The 17,436-nt window shown below is 50.7% G+C and overlaps 1 protein-coding gene across 2 annotated transcripts in view; it reads left to right on the forward strand.

The window, feature by feature from the left end:
* Positions 1 to 17,436, forward strand: part of Trabd2b (TraB domain containing 2B) — a 207,193-nt gene that overhangs the window by 180,639 nt on the left and 9,118 nt on the right. For both annotated transcript variants that reach the window (XM_031378224.1, XM_031378225.1), the window contains 2 exons: positions 11,542 to 11,632; positions 14,479 to 14,751. In XM_031378224.1, the coding sequence (XP_031234084.1) occupies positions 11,542 to 11,632; positions 14,479 to 14,751 (364 nt within the window). The remainder of the gene's footprint in view (positions 1 to 11,541; positions 11,633 to 14,478; positions 14,752 to 17,436) is intronic.

Below are 17,436 nucleotides of genomic sequence, written 5' to 3' on the forward strand. Positions count from 1 at the left end.
AAGAGGGATTCCAAAAGGGTAATAGAGGAAGGAAAAGAGAAAGGGGAGAGAGTTGATCTCCAGGCAGAAGATGGTAACTCCTCAGCTTAAGTGTGTATGAGCAGGTAGCTGATGACGTCCAACCAAGGCCACTTTGTCAGCTGAAAGGTGGCGTTGAGAAGGAAGACAAAGGGCCCTTGGTTTGAAGAGGGGAAAGCATTTGATGTGAATACAAGAGAAGCTGGGACAGGAAGTTAGGGTAGATTTAACTCTTGATTCATTTGTGATTGATTGCTATCAGGTGCCTAGAGTGTGGTGCTCTAAAAAAGTACGTTACTGCCATGAGTCCCACCATGTGTGCTCTTTGGTTGGAATTTTAGTCCCTGGGAGCTCTGAGGGTACTAGTTAGTTCATATTGTTGTTCCTCCCAAGGGGCTGCAAACCCTTCAGCTCCTTGGGTCCTTTCTCTAGCTCCTTCATTGGGGACCCTGTACTCAGTCCAATGGATGGCTGTGAGCCTCTACTTCTGTGTTAGTTGGGTACTGTCAAAGCCTGGCCAAACCAGTCATCAATGGGAGGAGAGGACCTTGGCCCTGTGAAGGTTCTATGTCCCAGTGTAGGGGAATGCCAGGGCCAGTAAGCAGGAGGGGGTGGGGTGATGAGCAGGGGGAGGGGGGAGGGAACAAGGGATTGTTTTAGTTTTTGGTTTTTATATTTATTTTTTTCTTATTTTATTTTAATTTTTTTTATTTTTTAGAGGGGAACCTGGGAAAGGAGATATTGTAAATAAGAAAATATATAATTAAAAAAAAGTACATTAGAGCCCAGCATAAAGGAGTCCTGACCTGTCCATAATGTCTGTTGGGGCCCGAGATTCTAGCAGGTGCCTGTCCTCTGCTGGCAACAAAGGCTCAAAACCCTGACACGGTGCAGGTTGTTAGGATTTCTCTAGCAGCACTCAACAACTAGAATTTAAAGAAGGACACTGTACCCAGCTGCCTCCCATGTGTACCTGCACAGTGTCTGCTCAGTGACCATCCCCGTGCATGGGAAGTATACCATGGTAGGGCCCACAGTCTCAAAGACACGGTGAACCAAATCATACAGAATTGAGTATATTCATTCAGTCCCTGGGCATCTCATGGGGGCGGGGGAGGGCTTAGACCTCGGCACTAGGAGGAAATGGCAATGTTAGCCTTCGTTCTAGGAAAAAGAGATTTTCTCGGTTTGTTTATTTGTTCAGCCATCCAAGGATCTTGTAGCTTTTTTTTTTCAATAATAAAATTCATGATTCGGGTACTGAAGGAACAGAACTGGAAGTATGAGCCACCAGCAGGTTGTGGGGTGGGGAAACAGGTAACCTCTAGGGCCCATTCATTTCCAGCTCTAGCAGTTGGAAGTTGTCCATTTCTGAGTCCCTAGCATAATATAGTGAGACTAAAACTCCAACTTCTGGCACTTCACAGTCCTTGGACCTCGGCATTCTATTGCTCTAATTGCCTGGTTGCAATATCCTGGCTCTCTAGTCTCGAAGCATTCCAACATTCCAGCATGGTTTGTTTCCATTGTTCTTGGAGACTTGGGAGTACTATGGAGCCTTGCAGAACCTGGACATGCCTTCCAAGGCAGCCACCAACTGCCCCACAGGAAGCAAAGTCCAGACAGAAGGCAGGCAGAGCCGGAGACAAGAATCTATTGCTCTGAGTATTGGGACATCCAGGACACTCAGCCTTCAGGCTGCGGAATGGCATTCAGAACCACACTTATGAGCCTGAGGCAGGAAGACATTAGTGGTAAAGATTTAAACTTCATGGAAAGGAGATGTGTTGTTAGCACACTTTAGCTAAAGGCAACTGGATTGGCTAAGAGATAGCCCCAAAGGTAAAGTGTTTGCCTTGCATTAATCCAGCACCAGCACCATCAACATTGAATGAATGAATGGATGAATGAATGAAGCAAGTACTTCCTGTAGAAGGTACACTGTCCTGCTTGGCAATACACTTATACAACCATCATGCTCAGGGCCCCCTGTAGAGATAGGATAGCCCTTCTGTCCCATCTGGCAGACAGGCAGAGGTGCCCACAGGAAACAAGAGAGCCTCATAGCTCCAGTGAGGTGATGGTGATGACTTTGTTGGGGTGGCCAGGCTCCCCAAAACACCCAGCTGCTGCTTGAGCCCTCTGTCCTCAGCTCCCACAGTGTCCTGGAACCTCGTTCTCACACTCTGCTCAAACAGCACACTGTCATCTCTCAGCTCAAGTTGCACCCCCAGAACTTAAGATGCTCATTTCTCCCTTGTTGAATGAATAAATGGATGAATGAATGTGATGCCCCTTAGGTATGCAATACAGAAGTGCCAGCCATTCCTATGTTGCCCAAGAACATTTGAGCCAGGACCTAAGTCTAGGCCCCCATGGTAGGAATTAGGGGCTCTGGCAACACTGCATCTAACTTTTGGAAGGTGAGACAACAGTAACAAATAAAAGGCCTGGGAACTCACTAGAAAGAGTCCCTAGGTCCCCATGAGCAATCCACACAGGTTGAGGCAGGAGGCAGAGGTTTAATGCTAAGCAGGGTTTCTTGGGGGAGGGGTAGCAAATGGTGAGAAAGAATCTGTGAGAAAAGTAAGCCACAGTGAGAGTTAACTCAGGGCCATGAGGGAGAGAGAAGGAAACAGAGCTTGGTGACATGGGAAGAGCTGGCCTTCTGAGGTATTCCTGTAGTCTTCCCAGAGTCCCTTCCACTCCCTCTGCACAAGGGATTCACAAGAAGCAAGGCATTGGGTTCCTTCCCGCATCCCACATTCCATGCTTGTTGGCAGGGGTTCACTCGGAGGTTTCCTAGAGAAGTTGGGAGCTGGTAGACATGCCCCTTATGCATGTCCAGAGGCCCTCCGGTTTTTCTCATCCTCTATATAGTCTTCAAGACAAGACCCATCCTTCCCTGCATTTTACCTGCTTCTCTACTCAACACCTTCGGGACAGAAGCCCCTCAGAGCTCACAGATGGTCCAAGGACAGCCAGCCAGTCTGGAACAGAGGCTGCAGTTTCTTCCCCTCAGCACCCACAGCACCCATGTTTGTCCTGTTTCCCAACACAAACAGGAGGCCACACCTTCCAGAAGTGCTTCAGAATTTCCAACGGTGCTAAAAAGAGCCCTGTCACCACACCACACATGCATCTAGAGCTGCTATCTTTGCAATGGCTGCCATCCTTGGCCAGAGCCACTCCCACTCAACTCAGTGCATCCTAACAGGCAGAGCAATACCCCCTTCTGGCTTGTGCCTAGTTAGCCTTCCCTTGAACAGGACAAGTCTATAATAGGAACTGTGAGTCATGTCCCAGGTTGTCTCCAGGGCTGTGCTGTCTGTTGGTGGATGGTCTGAGAATCCCAGCTATGGGCTCAGCTGGATAGTGCCAGGAAAGCAAGAGAGGAAAGTGATAGGGTGTGGCCTTTGAAACTAGGCTATAGAACACCCCAGATTTCCCCTGAGAGGGAGCTCTGGACTGGTCAAATGCCTTCATTTCTCCCAGTCTCAGAGTCTCCTCTGTAAGTGGCCTGAGAGTCCATAAATAGCACATGAATGTCTCAGTACCACAAACAGCTTAAACAGGCTGTCAGTAGAACCTTGTATGGCCACTACTACTCCAGGACCCCTGGTCCCTCCAAGCCTACAATCCTCTAAGGACAGGGCTCATTCCTCTCTAGATGAGGAGCTATAAGAACTCTGTAGCACTGCATGGAAATCTCAAGAACTAAGGTGGGTGTTAAGTAACAGTGAGGCTCAGGGCAGCGTCTTAGAGTTTTATTGCTGTGAAGGGACACCATGACCACAGCAACTCTTATAAAGAAAAACACTGAGTTGGGGGTGGCTTATAGTTTCAGAGGTTTAGTCCACTATCTTCATGGTGGGAAGCATGGGAGATAACAGGCAGACGAGCTGCTGGAGAGGTAACTGAGAGTTCTACATCTTGATCCAAAGGCAGCAGAAAGAGACTGTCACTGGATGTACCTTGAGTATAGGAGACCTCAGAGCCCACCCCCACAGTGACAAACTTCTTCCAGCAAGGCCACACCTCCTAATATGGGACAAGCATTCAAACACATGAGTCTAAGGGGGGGCCATTCCTATTCAAAGCACTACAGACAGGATAAGCATGTCCCTAAATATATCTCTAGCCAATAGGAGGTCCTAGACCCTGGGATACTGAACCTCAGGAGAGAACCTGGTGTTACAAAGAGTGATTTTCCACAACTAGGACCTCCAATCATGACGACCATTACAAATCCCACCCTAGACTAGCCTGGATAGACCCAGCAGGCATTGCCTACAACTGTGGTCATCTGGCACCAGAGGGAAGAGGGCCATCTCTAACTCTTCTTGGCCTCCTACAGCCAAGCATGCATTAGATGCCTGTAAAGGTTTTTAGATAATGTGGTCACCAAGTTCTCAGGACCAGCTAGCCAAAGCCTCTGGAGCTTCTATCTCACCCTGAGTTCCCCTAAGTCACCCTCAAATGACAAGTGCCAGCAGAGATGTGGCCTCCTGACCTTGGAGCAGAATGTTAACTTTGAAAGCATCTGATTCAAATGACCTAAAAGCTTTAAGCTCAAGGTTATAGAACCAAGTGGATGCCTTGATGAGGAAAGAGGCACTCTCTAAGAGGAAATTCACACCCGGTGACATCCTGAGGGGGATGTCCACTTAATAGCTGTCAGATAGTGACAGAGACCCCAGGGAACAGGCTGCTCCAAACAGGAGCCTCCCCAGAGCCCGGAGGCTGGGCATTGTCCAGGCAACTGCCTCCATAAATGCCTTGCTATGGACACACCGGAGCCATGGCTAGACATAGACCCAGCTCTACCTTTTATGCCTGTGTGACATGGGAAAGTTGGACTACTGAGCAGCTGGAAGAGAAAACCAACCCAAACACTTGGCACATTCTGCCAGCAGACAGTTTGTCACCCAGGGTGTTTGTGTCCACCTTCACCATACTGATGGCACAGCAGAGTCGGTCTTTCATCCATCACTGTTTCATTTTTTATCCCTGGCATCCCAGGAGCTTCCACACAGGAACACAGAGCACAGGCTACTAAAGGAAAGGGGCTGTGGCCCCATCCCTACATCACCAACTCCCGAGGATGTCCTTGTTTCCCTTGCCACACCTCTGGAAACGGAGTGCTTCTCCAGGGCTGTCAGACAATGGCTAGGGAGAGTGATTTCTGGTCCCATCTAGAATCTGCCCTCTTCCTACCCTGCAGGACCACTCACCATTGGCATCAGCACACACAGATTTTTTTTTTCCTCTGTGACATTCCCTGGTGCCGTGCCTTCACAGTTACCCTCTCCATCCTCCCTCGGACTTCATTCCCTGACCCTTGTGCCCCTTCATCCCTGTCCTGTGTGTACTCATCTCTCCCATGGGTAGAGACCACAGTGTGTCTCAGAACCTGCCATGAGGCGGGCTACTCAGGCCGTGTCAAGTCTGTCTCCAATGAACTGAGAAGGCTCAGCCTTTTGCTGGGTGACTGCAGAGCAAGAGAGGAAGCCCAGGTCAGCCAGGTCCCCTCCACACAGCTCTGGATAGATTAGAAGCCCTGGTGCCCCTCATTATCCACTCCTCCTGTCACACTTCCTAGGGAAAACAAACATGGCTCTGGTTTGATATCCGGCCGGAGGCCCTGGCAGTGAGATTCGCATTTGAAAGTTTCCCTTGCATTAATTTCAGACGGAACATAAATACGGACTTGGGATGCCTCTTCCAGGAGGAGAAAACTGGAAACCCGCATGCTCACTGGAGAGAAAACATGTGTGCTGGCCGAAGGCACCCGCGTTACTCTGGAGCCTGTGCGGGGAAAACATCTGGTTCTCTCCTCCTCCGCCACCCAGCCCCCACTGCAGTCTTGAAATTGCCCAGTTAATTGGCGCATTGTTCACGCTGAGCACTTGACACACTTTCCTCTCCAATCTGCCGAACCTTGGAAGGTACACACGTTTCTGACCATTTCCTGCCCCCAACCATGATCTTGGCATCTCTGCAGCCGCCAAGTACTTCAGAGTGGGCGTGATGGAGCTTGCTGTGAACTGGATCAGTTCTGGGGACAAGCCCAAAAAATGCCTTACCTCGTACCAGCTGTGTGACCTTGGGCAAGTCCTATTCCCCTTGCTGAGCCTCAGTTTCCTCATCTATAAAGTGGGAGCACCTTCAGTGGCTACTTGAGGATGAAGTGGAACAGCATGGTCTAGAGGCTTCTAAACGGATTCAAGTCACCACCTGGTGAAACCATTCATGGGGAGGGCCCAGGAAGCCAGGTGGCACAATGGCATATGGAGAAGCTGAGACACAAACAGGGAAAGGAAACTGCCGAAGGCCACAGGGTTCATGGATAGGCTGAGTATCGAACCCAGGCTCTGCCCTGTCCTACCTGCCCATGCTAGAGGGTCAGGTGGGGCTGGCAGACTATGCTCTCTGTCCTCCAAGCCTTGTGCACTGGCACATCCCATCCTACACCCAAAAGAAGGGAACTTCTTCTCAGCTCCGAAACACCTATATGTTTGTATATAGATGTCTGTAAGTGACCCCTGGTTTGTCTTGCCCCAGGGTGTTGAAGCTCTGAACTCCCCGAGCCTGAATGCTCCTGATGACCATCTAACACTGCCCATCCTGGGGCTATCTCCCCACTGCATCCTTCGTTTTCAACTCTGGTCCTCTCTCTCTCTTTCCTTGGCTTCTTCCTCTTCCATTCTCTATGTGGGTTTCATCCCATCTCTGTTCTATCATATTCATTCCTTCCCCTCTCTCTCTTCCCATCTGGCTATCTTTCCTCTTCCCTCTTCTCCCCCTGAAGTTGTTACCACATCTCTTACAGCTGGTCTCTGGCCCCTCTTTTCTGTCCTTCTCTTTCACTTCCCAGGTCCTGAAGTTCTTTCCTCCCCACTCCCATCTCCCCGCTGTGATAGACAGTCCCTTTGCTTTTCTTCCTACTTCCCTCTTTGTGTCTCCTTGGCCCCCTATGCCCCACCCTCTCTTTCCTCTTCTCTTGTCCTCTCTGGACTCAGCAAGTGAAATGGAACGTGTCTTCCTGCAGAGAGCTGGCCAGAGAACAGCTGGAAGCTAATGCTGGAGGGAGATGCTGAGTGGTGGCCAGGAGCCCCAGGGAGGCTGGGCAAGCCAAGCAGGCTGAGCCCCAACATTGTGGGGCCCCTTTGGAAACCTTCCACCACCTTGCCTGCAGGTTCCAGCATGGGGGTGGTGCCTTGTTCAGAATTTCCAACTTTGGAGACCAGCCTGAGCACTGTCTGCCAACCCCTGGGGACAGCATATGCTGGACCCTGACTCTGGCCTGTATAGGGGCCAAGCTCCTAGGATTGGTGGAATCTTGAGGAGAGTCACCAAGGGCCAGGGCTGGGCTACAAGAATGGGGGAAACTTGAACCTCCTGGGGACAGGATGAGATCATGGAAAGGATGTGGAGTAAAAAGGCTGTGTCACTCATTCATTCAACAAACATTTGTGGAGCCATGGTGGGGTGCCAGATTTGGGCTTAACTCTGGGGACAAAGATGAATCAGGCACGGCCCCGCCCTCAGAAAGCTTGTATTCCACCTCCACCCCCATCAGGTGGCTCTGTAAGAGCATGTCACTCAGCTCAGGGCTGCGGGCAGGTCAGGTTAGCTGCTGTGGGAAGGGGATGATGAGCAATGCAGTGTGGCTGCAGGTGGTAGTGGCTGGACAGTCCAGTGTATTTGAGAGGAGATGACCAGGGTCTCTGTTGACTGTGGGAGGATGAAGGCCAGCATAGCTTGAGTAGCAATGTCCAGTAGAGGCACAGTGATAGCATGGAGGAGGGCAAGCAGGGTTAGTGGGCTCCATTGGAAGGGTGAGGTGGAGGTGTCCATGGGCCACTGAGGTAGTCATCGCGACTGTGGGTATCCGAGGTGTGAGCAGAACAAAGAGGAAAGAGGCCAAGGGCAGGTTTCACAGCTCCTGTTTGGACTGAGCAGAAGAAAACCCACCAAGGGTGTCACCAGATGAGTAAGGACATGGTGACAAGGGCACAGGCCAGAAGGAGGCTTGGGCACTAAGAAGCTGAAACTGGGGAGCTCATGAGACCAAGAACTAGAAAGGGTAAATGTCAGGAACACTGGCTGGGATTCAGGATTACATCACCGAGTTCTGGGCATAGATGATACAGAAGGGTCGATATATAGGGTGGACAAGGAGCATAGAAGAGAAGCACCACCCTCCCATCCCAGGAGGAAGGATGAGAGGGGGAGAGAAGAGTGTGGCTCAGAGGGGGAGGCGGTAGAAACTTGAGCTAGACCTTCTCGATTTCTCCAATTCAATCAAATTCAGACAGCCTTAAGGTTAAGGGAGTGCGAGGGCTCTTAAGCAGACACCAGAGACACCCAGAGCTTAGAACCAAGCAGCATCCCTTGAGGTCTGCACCCCAGAAGCCACACAGAGCTACGCCAACCCTGGGCCCTCTTACAATCCACAGTAGAGCCTCAGACAGTCAGTGGGTGTCACCTGCTTCTCCTTGACGTCACACAATTTGCGGTTTTTACTGGTAGCTCTTGAGGACTTCTGGGTAGATGTGGGGACCACAGTTGGACCATTGGAGCTTATCGTTAGAGCCAGTTCTCCATGGATGGAGAGGAGGACTTACCTCATTGTCCAGAACAGAGGCCATGAGCTCCTGGCAGAGTCCTTCCTGGGCACTGAAGAGAGTGCCCACTGTTCTCTTCCAGCTCAACAGCCAAGTGAAAGGGATGGCTCCAACCTAACCAGGGACAGTTTCAGCTCCCTTAAGATAACATCCTGGCCAAGAGCTTTTACTCCCCCTGCCTCTCTGGGACAAAGAGCTACAGGTTCATTTGACTTTTGTGGGGAAAGACACCGGTGACAGGAAAGCTAGGGTTACAGGGTGTCTTAGTTGGTTTCCATTTCTGTAATAAAACACGGTGGGCAAAAGCAACTTAAGGGAAGAAAGGGTTTATCTTACATTTCTGGGTAGCAGTTCATTTCCCAGGAAGGGGAGGGGCAGGAAGTAGAAACCATGGAGGAATGCTGCTTTCTGGCTTGCTCGGCTTGATTTCTTATCCAACCAACAGTCTCCTGCCCAAGGTTGATACCTCACACAGTGGGCTAAGCCCTCCCTCATTGATCATCAATAATAAATTTCTAAAAAGCCTCACAGACATGCCCACTGACCAATCTACCCTGATGGAGGCCATTCCTCCTTTGAGGTTCTCTCTTCCCAGGTGACTCTTGGTCTGTATGGAGTTGACAGAAACTAACCAGCACACAGGCTGAGGGAGAGACTCGGGGCTTGTTGTCAGCATGCCAGGTCAAAGTCAGAATCTGGGGGACCTATGCTTCTCACAGTTCACACCTGCCCTTTTGTCACTTCTGCATAGAGATCCCTGCCTGCCTCATTCCTCCTCCAGTGGCCCACGCTGCCCTCCACCAAGACCCCTCACCCCGCCCCACTCCCATCTTCACCTAGTAGCTCTACCTTCTCCAGGAAGTCTTCCCTGTCACCACACTAATGTAGATGTCCCACATGCCTGCACAACTCCCTGCAGTGTTGTATGCATTGGAGATAGTGCCCTGATCCTAAGAGCCTGAATTGGAGACAGAGGCGAGCCGGAATGGGACTCAGGCTGTCAGTCACCATCCAGCATGGGCTATGCAATAGTCAGTGTTCACTATGAGAAGAGGGAGGGAATCAAGGAGAAAAGAAAAGAGGAAATGAAGGGGAGGAGAGAGAAAAGGAGGGAAGAAAAGCAAAGGAAAGAGGGGGGAGGGAGGAAGGAAGAGATGGGAGAACATCTTTTCAGGGGGTTTTGAATAAAACAAAACTTTCCCCAGTGGACCATGGGCTAGGGAAGCCTATGTTCACCCTGCATTTCAATCCCTCCCTCCGACAGAGAAAACTTGAGACTCTGGGAGGTAGCCTGTGCACCCAAGGGTTCAGAGGAAGTAGAGCACAGGCTGTGATAACATTCCTGGCATCCTTCCCTGTGTGGGGATAGTTCCAGTAATCTCTAGGTGGAACCACAGGAGCTCTGGCTGGCCAGCTAGGGAGATATGGCTGTGTGTCAAGCTAGAGGACGAGAGGACAGAGGGTGGCCCCTTTGCTCCAACCACTGCGCAGAGTAGGTTCTGCAGACTCCCTCTGACTCAGGGGCTTGTCTGTTCCTGCCAGTTCGTCCACTGTGTCCTCTGCCTCCCTGGGGCTGTCGGTGTGCTGACCTTCCTGCTTCTCAACTGTCACCACTCATGCCAAGCAATCAGAGTCAGGGGACGGTGATTAAACCCCCTGCTTAAGTGCCCAGGATCTGAGCTAAATGTGAGCAGGATGGCATTGTTACCTGTGGAGCCATGAGGCAGACTCAGTATCGGGAGATCCTGGAGCACTCAGGAAGCATAGGGCAGTCCAAAATGCTCATACGACAAAGGTAGGGAGACTGAGGCCAGGAAAGAGGGTGAGGACAAGGCCTAACCCAGGCAGTTTCTACACCCACCGTCACTTGGCCTCCACAGGACTCTCCTAATCAAAGCCTGAAAAATACAGGCATCTTGCCTGTACCCTGGTGAGGGGAGGCCACCCCCTTCTTCTGCGCCCTGGACTGAACTATCCACCTGTGTATTATGGTTTCTCATACAAAACAGATGCACCACGAATGCTTGCTGAGAGAATGAATAGTAGCTCGGAGGTGAGATGGACATCACACACACACACACACACACACACACACACACACACACACACACACACTTCTGAAGGCCACCTCCTCTAGGTCACTGTCAATATCTGCTGGGTCCTATTTTCAGGAAGGTTTTATGGCTTCTCTAGAACCTGGGCCTTCATGGGTAGATGATGAAGAAATGAATTTAATTGCTGAGATCCATCCAGCACGTGCTAAGCATGTGTAAGACCCTGGCCATGCGTAAGGCTGTGGCAAGGTGGCCTCTGCCCCCTGGAGGGCTCTCAGGGAACTGGGGAAAGGAGGCATGAGTTGCCGAAAGCATTTACAAAGAGGAGCCATAGATCTGCTGGAGCTGGGGGTGTTTCTTCGTGCTAAGCCTTTCATGGCTGTTGTAGGCTACCCACTCCGAGTGAGCAGGCACTAGGGTCAGCTTAATAGCATTAGGCACAGTCATGAAATAGGTAGCACATGGGAGCCTTTACTGTATACCAGCCCCTGTTCTCTGGAGTCCTCACAGACTAGAGCAGGTAGTTATAATCACTCCCACTTTACAGGTGAGGAAACTGGAGCATGCAGAGATACAGCCTGTGACCATCAGAGCTGGGATGTGGATACAGGCAGGGTGGACCAGGTATACGTCTTGCCACTGGGATACAATACTTGGATTTGAAGGAACCTTATTGCTAAAGTACAGGCATTCTGTGTCTCAATACATGTCCTGAAGACCACTGGGGGACCTCCACTGGTATAATTCATTGGCCCAGACAGAAACCCAAGGGATGACCATCTGTCTTCTGGATGACAACCTGGCATATGGCTAAGACTACACTGCATCTTATGTTCTAGGTCACTTTCTGGGGAACAACACTGTCATCGATGTCCTAAGACAGGCAGGGCTGGAGGTGGACCACACACCTGCTGGGCAAGCCATTCACAGGTAAGCATCAGGGTATATGGTGGAATTTTGGAGCTGGCTTGTGGACTGCTGCCTGACTGCAAGCTATAATCCCACTCCCCCTGATGATCTGGTCAGGCCTAAGGGTAGAGATGTGAAACAGACTTCTGTGAGACGGGGTCTCACGAGAACAAACTGAACCAAGCATTGGGGTGTTAGACAGAGGGAGGCTGCTATGCAGTCTTGTTGAGATCTCCTGGTATAGTGGTAACAGGAGCAGAATGTAAAATAACAAATCTTGGAGTTCAGATACAAATAAATTGGACAGGGGCATAGGTTACCTCAGTTATTCCTTAGAAAGTCAATGGACAGACAGGCCATGAATGAAGATGGGGCCATGGGAAGAAGAGGCTACAGTTTGATTTCTTCCCTGTGTCCATACCCACTGCATGCTGCCCCACTCACTCATGGTCCTTTGCGTCCTGCCTGAACCTGCTGCATGGCTTCCTCAGGATGAACCCTTTCCTGCCAGGACACTCCCACTCTGCCCACAGAGCCATTCTCCCAACCTCTTCCTATGTGGGTTCCTACCTGTCCCCCTACTGTCCCCACCTACCTGTCCCCACACTGGACTTTTTCCCAGGGATGGGGATCAGCTCTGCCTATCTGAGCATCTACAGTACCAGCATCAGTCAATAAATAACCAGGCTCGAGAGCTCAGATCTCCTGGAACTCTCAGCTCAGTGTCAGGCTCCTCAGACTCAGAGATTCACCCTCCAATCCTTATGTAGGAACCTTCACATCAGCCCACAAGAATGGCCCCATTGTCATTTCAGCCCCGTCCTTATGGTTATAGGACCCAAAGTCTGAAGGAGGCTTCCTTTAATCACAGTCAAGCAGACAAGTGGTATTGGCAGCTGACTGCATGGGTCTTTAGGAGCCTCTAACTCCTGGTCACAGCCTGGCAAGGCAGGAACTATGACTATTCCTGATGTAGTTGGGACATCCGAGCCTATCGTGAACTCACTTGCAGGACAGTCCCCAAGGCACAGGCCCACTCCATATGCCAACTAGTTCCATGTGACTTCTGTGGGAACTTAGGAACCTCGGTGGTGGGACTCCATCCCAGCTTCCTGTCACTTCCTATGAGCTCTGCCAGATGGTTTGGAGGGAGCGAGGGCAGGTGTAGGGGGATAAAGGTAGCCCTGGGGTCAAGGCATTCCTCTAGTCCCCTCCTGTTTTCTCACTTCACCCTCCTGCCCACACCCCAGAGGATCTTCCCCTTGAAGCTCATTGTGTGTGGCCAGGCAGGCCAGGGGAAGCGGGCAGGCTTTTATTCATCTGGAGCTCAGGCATTAGAGGAAATCCCCTTCTCTGCCCCCATGGACTCGCTGGAGGCTCCGTTCAGAGGATTCTCAGCCTCAGTCCCATGTACAGAGAATGAAGGAACTGACTGGCAGGGCAGAGGGGCTGGGAATGCAGTGGAGGCAACAACAATAAAAGCCATCCTTGGCCACAGGTGCTTCCTGTAGCGATCTTTTTGTCTGACTGTTTTGAATTATCTCCTCAACAGCTGCAGCATCTCCAATAGCTGAGACCCTGGGAGTCTGGAGTTGCCATGGGGGTTGGGAGAGGATGAGCTGAGCCATGTCCTTTTTTCTCTTCAAAGAGAGAGAAGCCCCTCACCCACTCACTGTTGCAGTATGTGGGAAGGGAGGACAGGCTGCTTTCAGTCCTGGGTACCACCTCCCTCACAAGATGTTTGCTTGGACACAATTCCTAAAACCACTCCCAACCCTCCAGGGCCAGATGTCCCCAAGGAATTCCTTTTGGGCCACAGAAAGCAAAGAATAAAAGGAAGAATGTCTGCAGGATGAGAGGCATACCCTACTTTGAGCACAAATTCCACAAACATGACTAAGTGACCCTTGAGGGCTTGCAGAATCAGGTTCTTTTGCTTGGTGGCTCATGTCAGAGAGGTTTGGTAGGCACCAGGCACTGGGCTGGGTCCTCAGCTCATTCACACTCATGCCATTCTGATGAAACAGGCAGCAGTATTCCTGCCTCCCTCCCCTTTCTTCCCAAGCACTGGTCATACATATTCTGGGCCATGAGTTGTAACATGGGTTTTAAGACTGTATCTATCAGCCTTCGGGTAGAGCTCAGTACACATCCAGTGCACAGACAGCTGGATGAATGGATAACACAAGCAGCCTGAATAGTATTAATTATTCAATGGCCTGGTCTGCCTACTAATGCATTATTCTAAGCCCTTCGTTTATGTTCACCTACAACCTCACAATGTCTCCAGGGACGTACAAACCATCATATGCCCTTCGTTTATGTTCACCTACAACCTCACAATGTCTCCAGGGACGTACAAACCATCATATCCACACTTCACAGAACAGGAAACTGAGGCACTGCAGAGTTAAGATAACTCACCTAGAATCCCTCTGTCAGAGGTATTGCTGAGTGGAAACCGTGATCAAGTTCAAATATGAGCACAGACCTCATTTTCCACACATCTCTCTCTCTGCTCTTCTTCCTATCTCTGCCATATGTCAGTGTTCTCCTCAGCAGTGTGGCCACCTCATGGCCTGTGTGTTTTACTCTGTCATCACTTTAGGTTTGAGATGTATTCAGGGGGTGGGGGACATTGGTTTAAGTCACTGCTGATACTTAGTTTCAGGAAAATGTTAGCTATGGGGTGTCTAGGGACTAAAAGATGAAAGAATGAATCAATGTTCTGTCTCTATAACAGTGATTCCCCTGGGTCCCTCCAGTCTGTCCCAGCAGTGACACACTGGAGTTCCCCTTGCCTTGAAAACATCCCCTCTGCATTCCCCTTTACACAGGGCACACTTACATTCTCTTCCCCTTTGCAGTCCTGCTGCTGCTGGGAGCCCAGCTCCCCCTCCTGAGGGCACCTCTCCTGCCAGCCCAGCTCCAGCAACCCCAGCTGCTGCAGTCCCAGAAGCAACCTCAGCGACCCCCACCACCCCTCCTGAGGAGGAGGATCCAGTCTTGTCCCCACACCTCCTGCTCCCCGACAGCCTAAGCCAGCTGGAGGAGTTCGGAAGGCAGAAGTGGCGCAAGAGACTAAACAAACACCAGCGGCCAAGGCAGTTCAATGACCTCTGGGTCCGAATCGAGGACAGGTGAGCAAGGAGGGGACAGGTTGTCTAGAAGCTCATTGTCAGCCTCTCCTAGGGCTTAGTGCACTGCCACAGGCCCTGCTCTGATCAAGAAGGGACAGAGGTGTCAGACACTTAGAGGCAAGCTCCCCCCTGACTCCGGAGGATCTCCATGGGCATCTTTTGGGGTGTATAGAATATGTTCCCATCTCACTTTGGAGCTTTAGTATCAGCATAAGACCAGGCAGGATTCTCTGCAGTTTAAAAGTGGTATGAACCTCTAATGCTGCCTCAAGAAGATAACAAGTTCAAGACCAGCCCAGGCAATTAGTGAGAGTCTATCTCAACATTAAAAGTAGAAAGAAGTCTGAGGATGAAACATCGTGATACAGTGCCTGCCCTGCACAAGGCTCTGGCCTCAACCCCCAGAACTGCTGGTAACCTTCCTCCGGTGCCACTAACAAAGGTCTGCCATGCCAGGCCAGCGCCTGACTCATGGGTCCCATGGACTGGAGGTAAAAACAGGAGCAAACATGGCAGGCTGGATATCTTGGAAGATGTCAGATCCTAGTCTACGAAAGTGAGAGCAGTGTCACTTTGCAGGGAGATCTGGAGGATCCCCCACCCTGTAAGAGAAAGGAGTACTAAGCCATGGATGCTGAAAGCAGGCAGGTACAGAACACAGCCTGAGGTGCTGCCACCCCCCCTTTCCATATGCCCCTCCTGTCAACAACACCTCCTGCCTTGGGCTGTCACCGAGGCTCCCATTGCTCCAAGATTATCTATCCTCCCCCTGCCCCAGTCAGTTTCTCTCCAGAGCAACCTCCCTAAGTCAGCAGTGTGGCAGAAATCTCTACATACAGTAAATACTGTTACTATGGAATGTCTTAGGACCAGAGTCCTCCTCACTGCCACAGGGAGTCCTGGATCTGATGCTTAGACAGTGGAACCTCAGACCTCAGAGTCCCTGTCTGGATCTGAATACCATCCAGTTGAGCATTTATGAACATGAACCACTGTCTGGAGCCAAAAGCCACCCAGGGAACCAGAAACTGACTAATACTTTCTACTTCCTGACTCTTGTACAGCCAGGGGGCTGAGCTAGTGACAAAAAATTGATGTAGTTCAGGTTCTGTCTGAAAGGCATGGCATGCACTATCATAAAAAGACTGACAATGAGTAGGCATCGAAGCCACTGATGATCCTTTAGGTGCTGGCATCGTGCCTCCCCTGGGTCACTGGAGAATGTACTTCTACAGAGATCTCATCAACTCTGCCTCCCACTGCAGAGGCATCACTGTAGCTATATTGGCTGACTGGGTACAGGAGCCTAGAGTTCTAGAGAGCTGCATCCTTCAGTTGTGGGAAAGTTTGCAGGCTACCAGCAGTCCACTAGAAGTTCCAAATAGTCTGATTAGTCAAAGTCCTGGTCAGTGGAGGAATGGAGTACTCACAGAGTAACAGGGGGCTAGGTACTCACAGAGTAACAGGGGGCTAGGTACTCACAGAGTAACAGGGGGCTAGACTGTCAGCCCCAGCAAAGAGTCCCCAGCCGCTAACTGTATCTGAAAGTAAAATGTAGACAAATGACATTGGACAGTTTCCCTTTCACAACACAGGATCTGGAAAACAGACCCTGGCTTCAGGAAAAGAAAGTGGCTTTTCTTTGGAAGAGGGGAGCCTCCTCCACCCTGACAGGTAAAACTGAGATTGGCTGACATACTCCCTCTGCTCAGAGCTGGAAGAGACAGCTCCACCAAAGAGCAGTTTGTTAACGTTTCTCACTGCTTCTTGGGAAAGAGCAGGCCCTGTGCTCTCCAGGAAGCCCAAGTACAAGGCACAGGCTCCCACACTCAAAGGCTTCCTTCCACCTTCCCAGAGTCCCCGAATCTCCAGTTTTCTGAGATGAGGCAGAGGACAAGATGGAGTTCACGTGCAGCCCTTCTGACAAACCACCTTTCTTAGAGCTTTGCTTCATTCCGCTTCTCACTCTGTCCCTAAATCCAACTAGAGCCTGCCCTCACCCCTGCCTTCTCCTGCACATTTTCCACCAGAGACCAGGGGCCTCTGGTCTCTGGACTCACCTTGCACATCTCATTGATCAGTAGCAATCTTGCACACACAAGCGTCCTGCTTCAGCGCTCTCACCTTCTTTTCTGCCTTCCACCTCCACTGGATCCTCACCAGGCTACGTGTTATCAGAGGCTATGCCTCGTCCCCTCTACCAAATTGTTCTTGCTTTTCTCCGCTTAGGGTGGCATGCCAATGGGCCCTTGTGAAGCTCCCACTGTGCTACTACACCCATTGCATGGCATTGAAGTCCTATCAAGAGTCACAGAGAGCAGGTCTGTTTCACAGGGAAGGACTCAGAGTCATCCAGATCCATGAACGTGCTGAGTAACAGAGACTCAGAACTATCATCCAGGTCTAACTCTAGGCTATACCTGAATGTTTGTTACCCACCGTCTAAGTTTTCTTCTCACCTGGCCAACCACGGGAGCCCTTTTCTTGACACCATTGCCAACACAACATTTCTTTACATTTGTTTCTAGACTGGGGAATCCTCAACACAGATCTGGTTTGGATGGCTCCAGGTCACCTAAGGCCTCACTAGGGAAAGAGTCTTTGACTCTACACTGGAGCCTAAGGAAGAAGGAACCAGGGATGCAGGATGTGAATGCCTGCCTGGGACACCACCTGGAGCAGGCT

The sequence above is a fragment of the Mastomys coucha genome, unplaced genomic scaffold (genome assembly GCF_008632895.1).
Source record: "Mastomys coucha isolate ucsf_1 unplaced genomic scaffold, UCSF_Mcou_1 pScaffold18, whole genome shotgun sequence".
In the NCBI taxonomy this organism is placed as follows: Eukaryota; Metazoa; Chordata; class Mammalia; order Rodentia; family Muridae; genus Mastomys; species Mastomys coucha.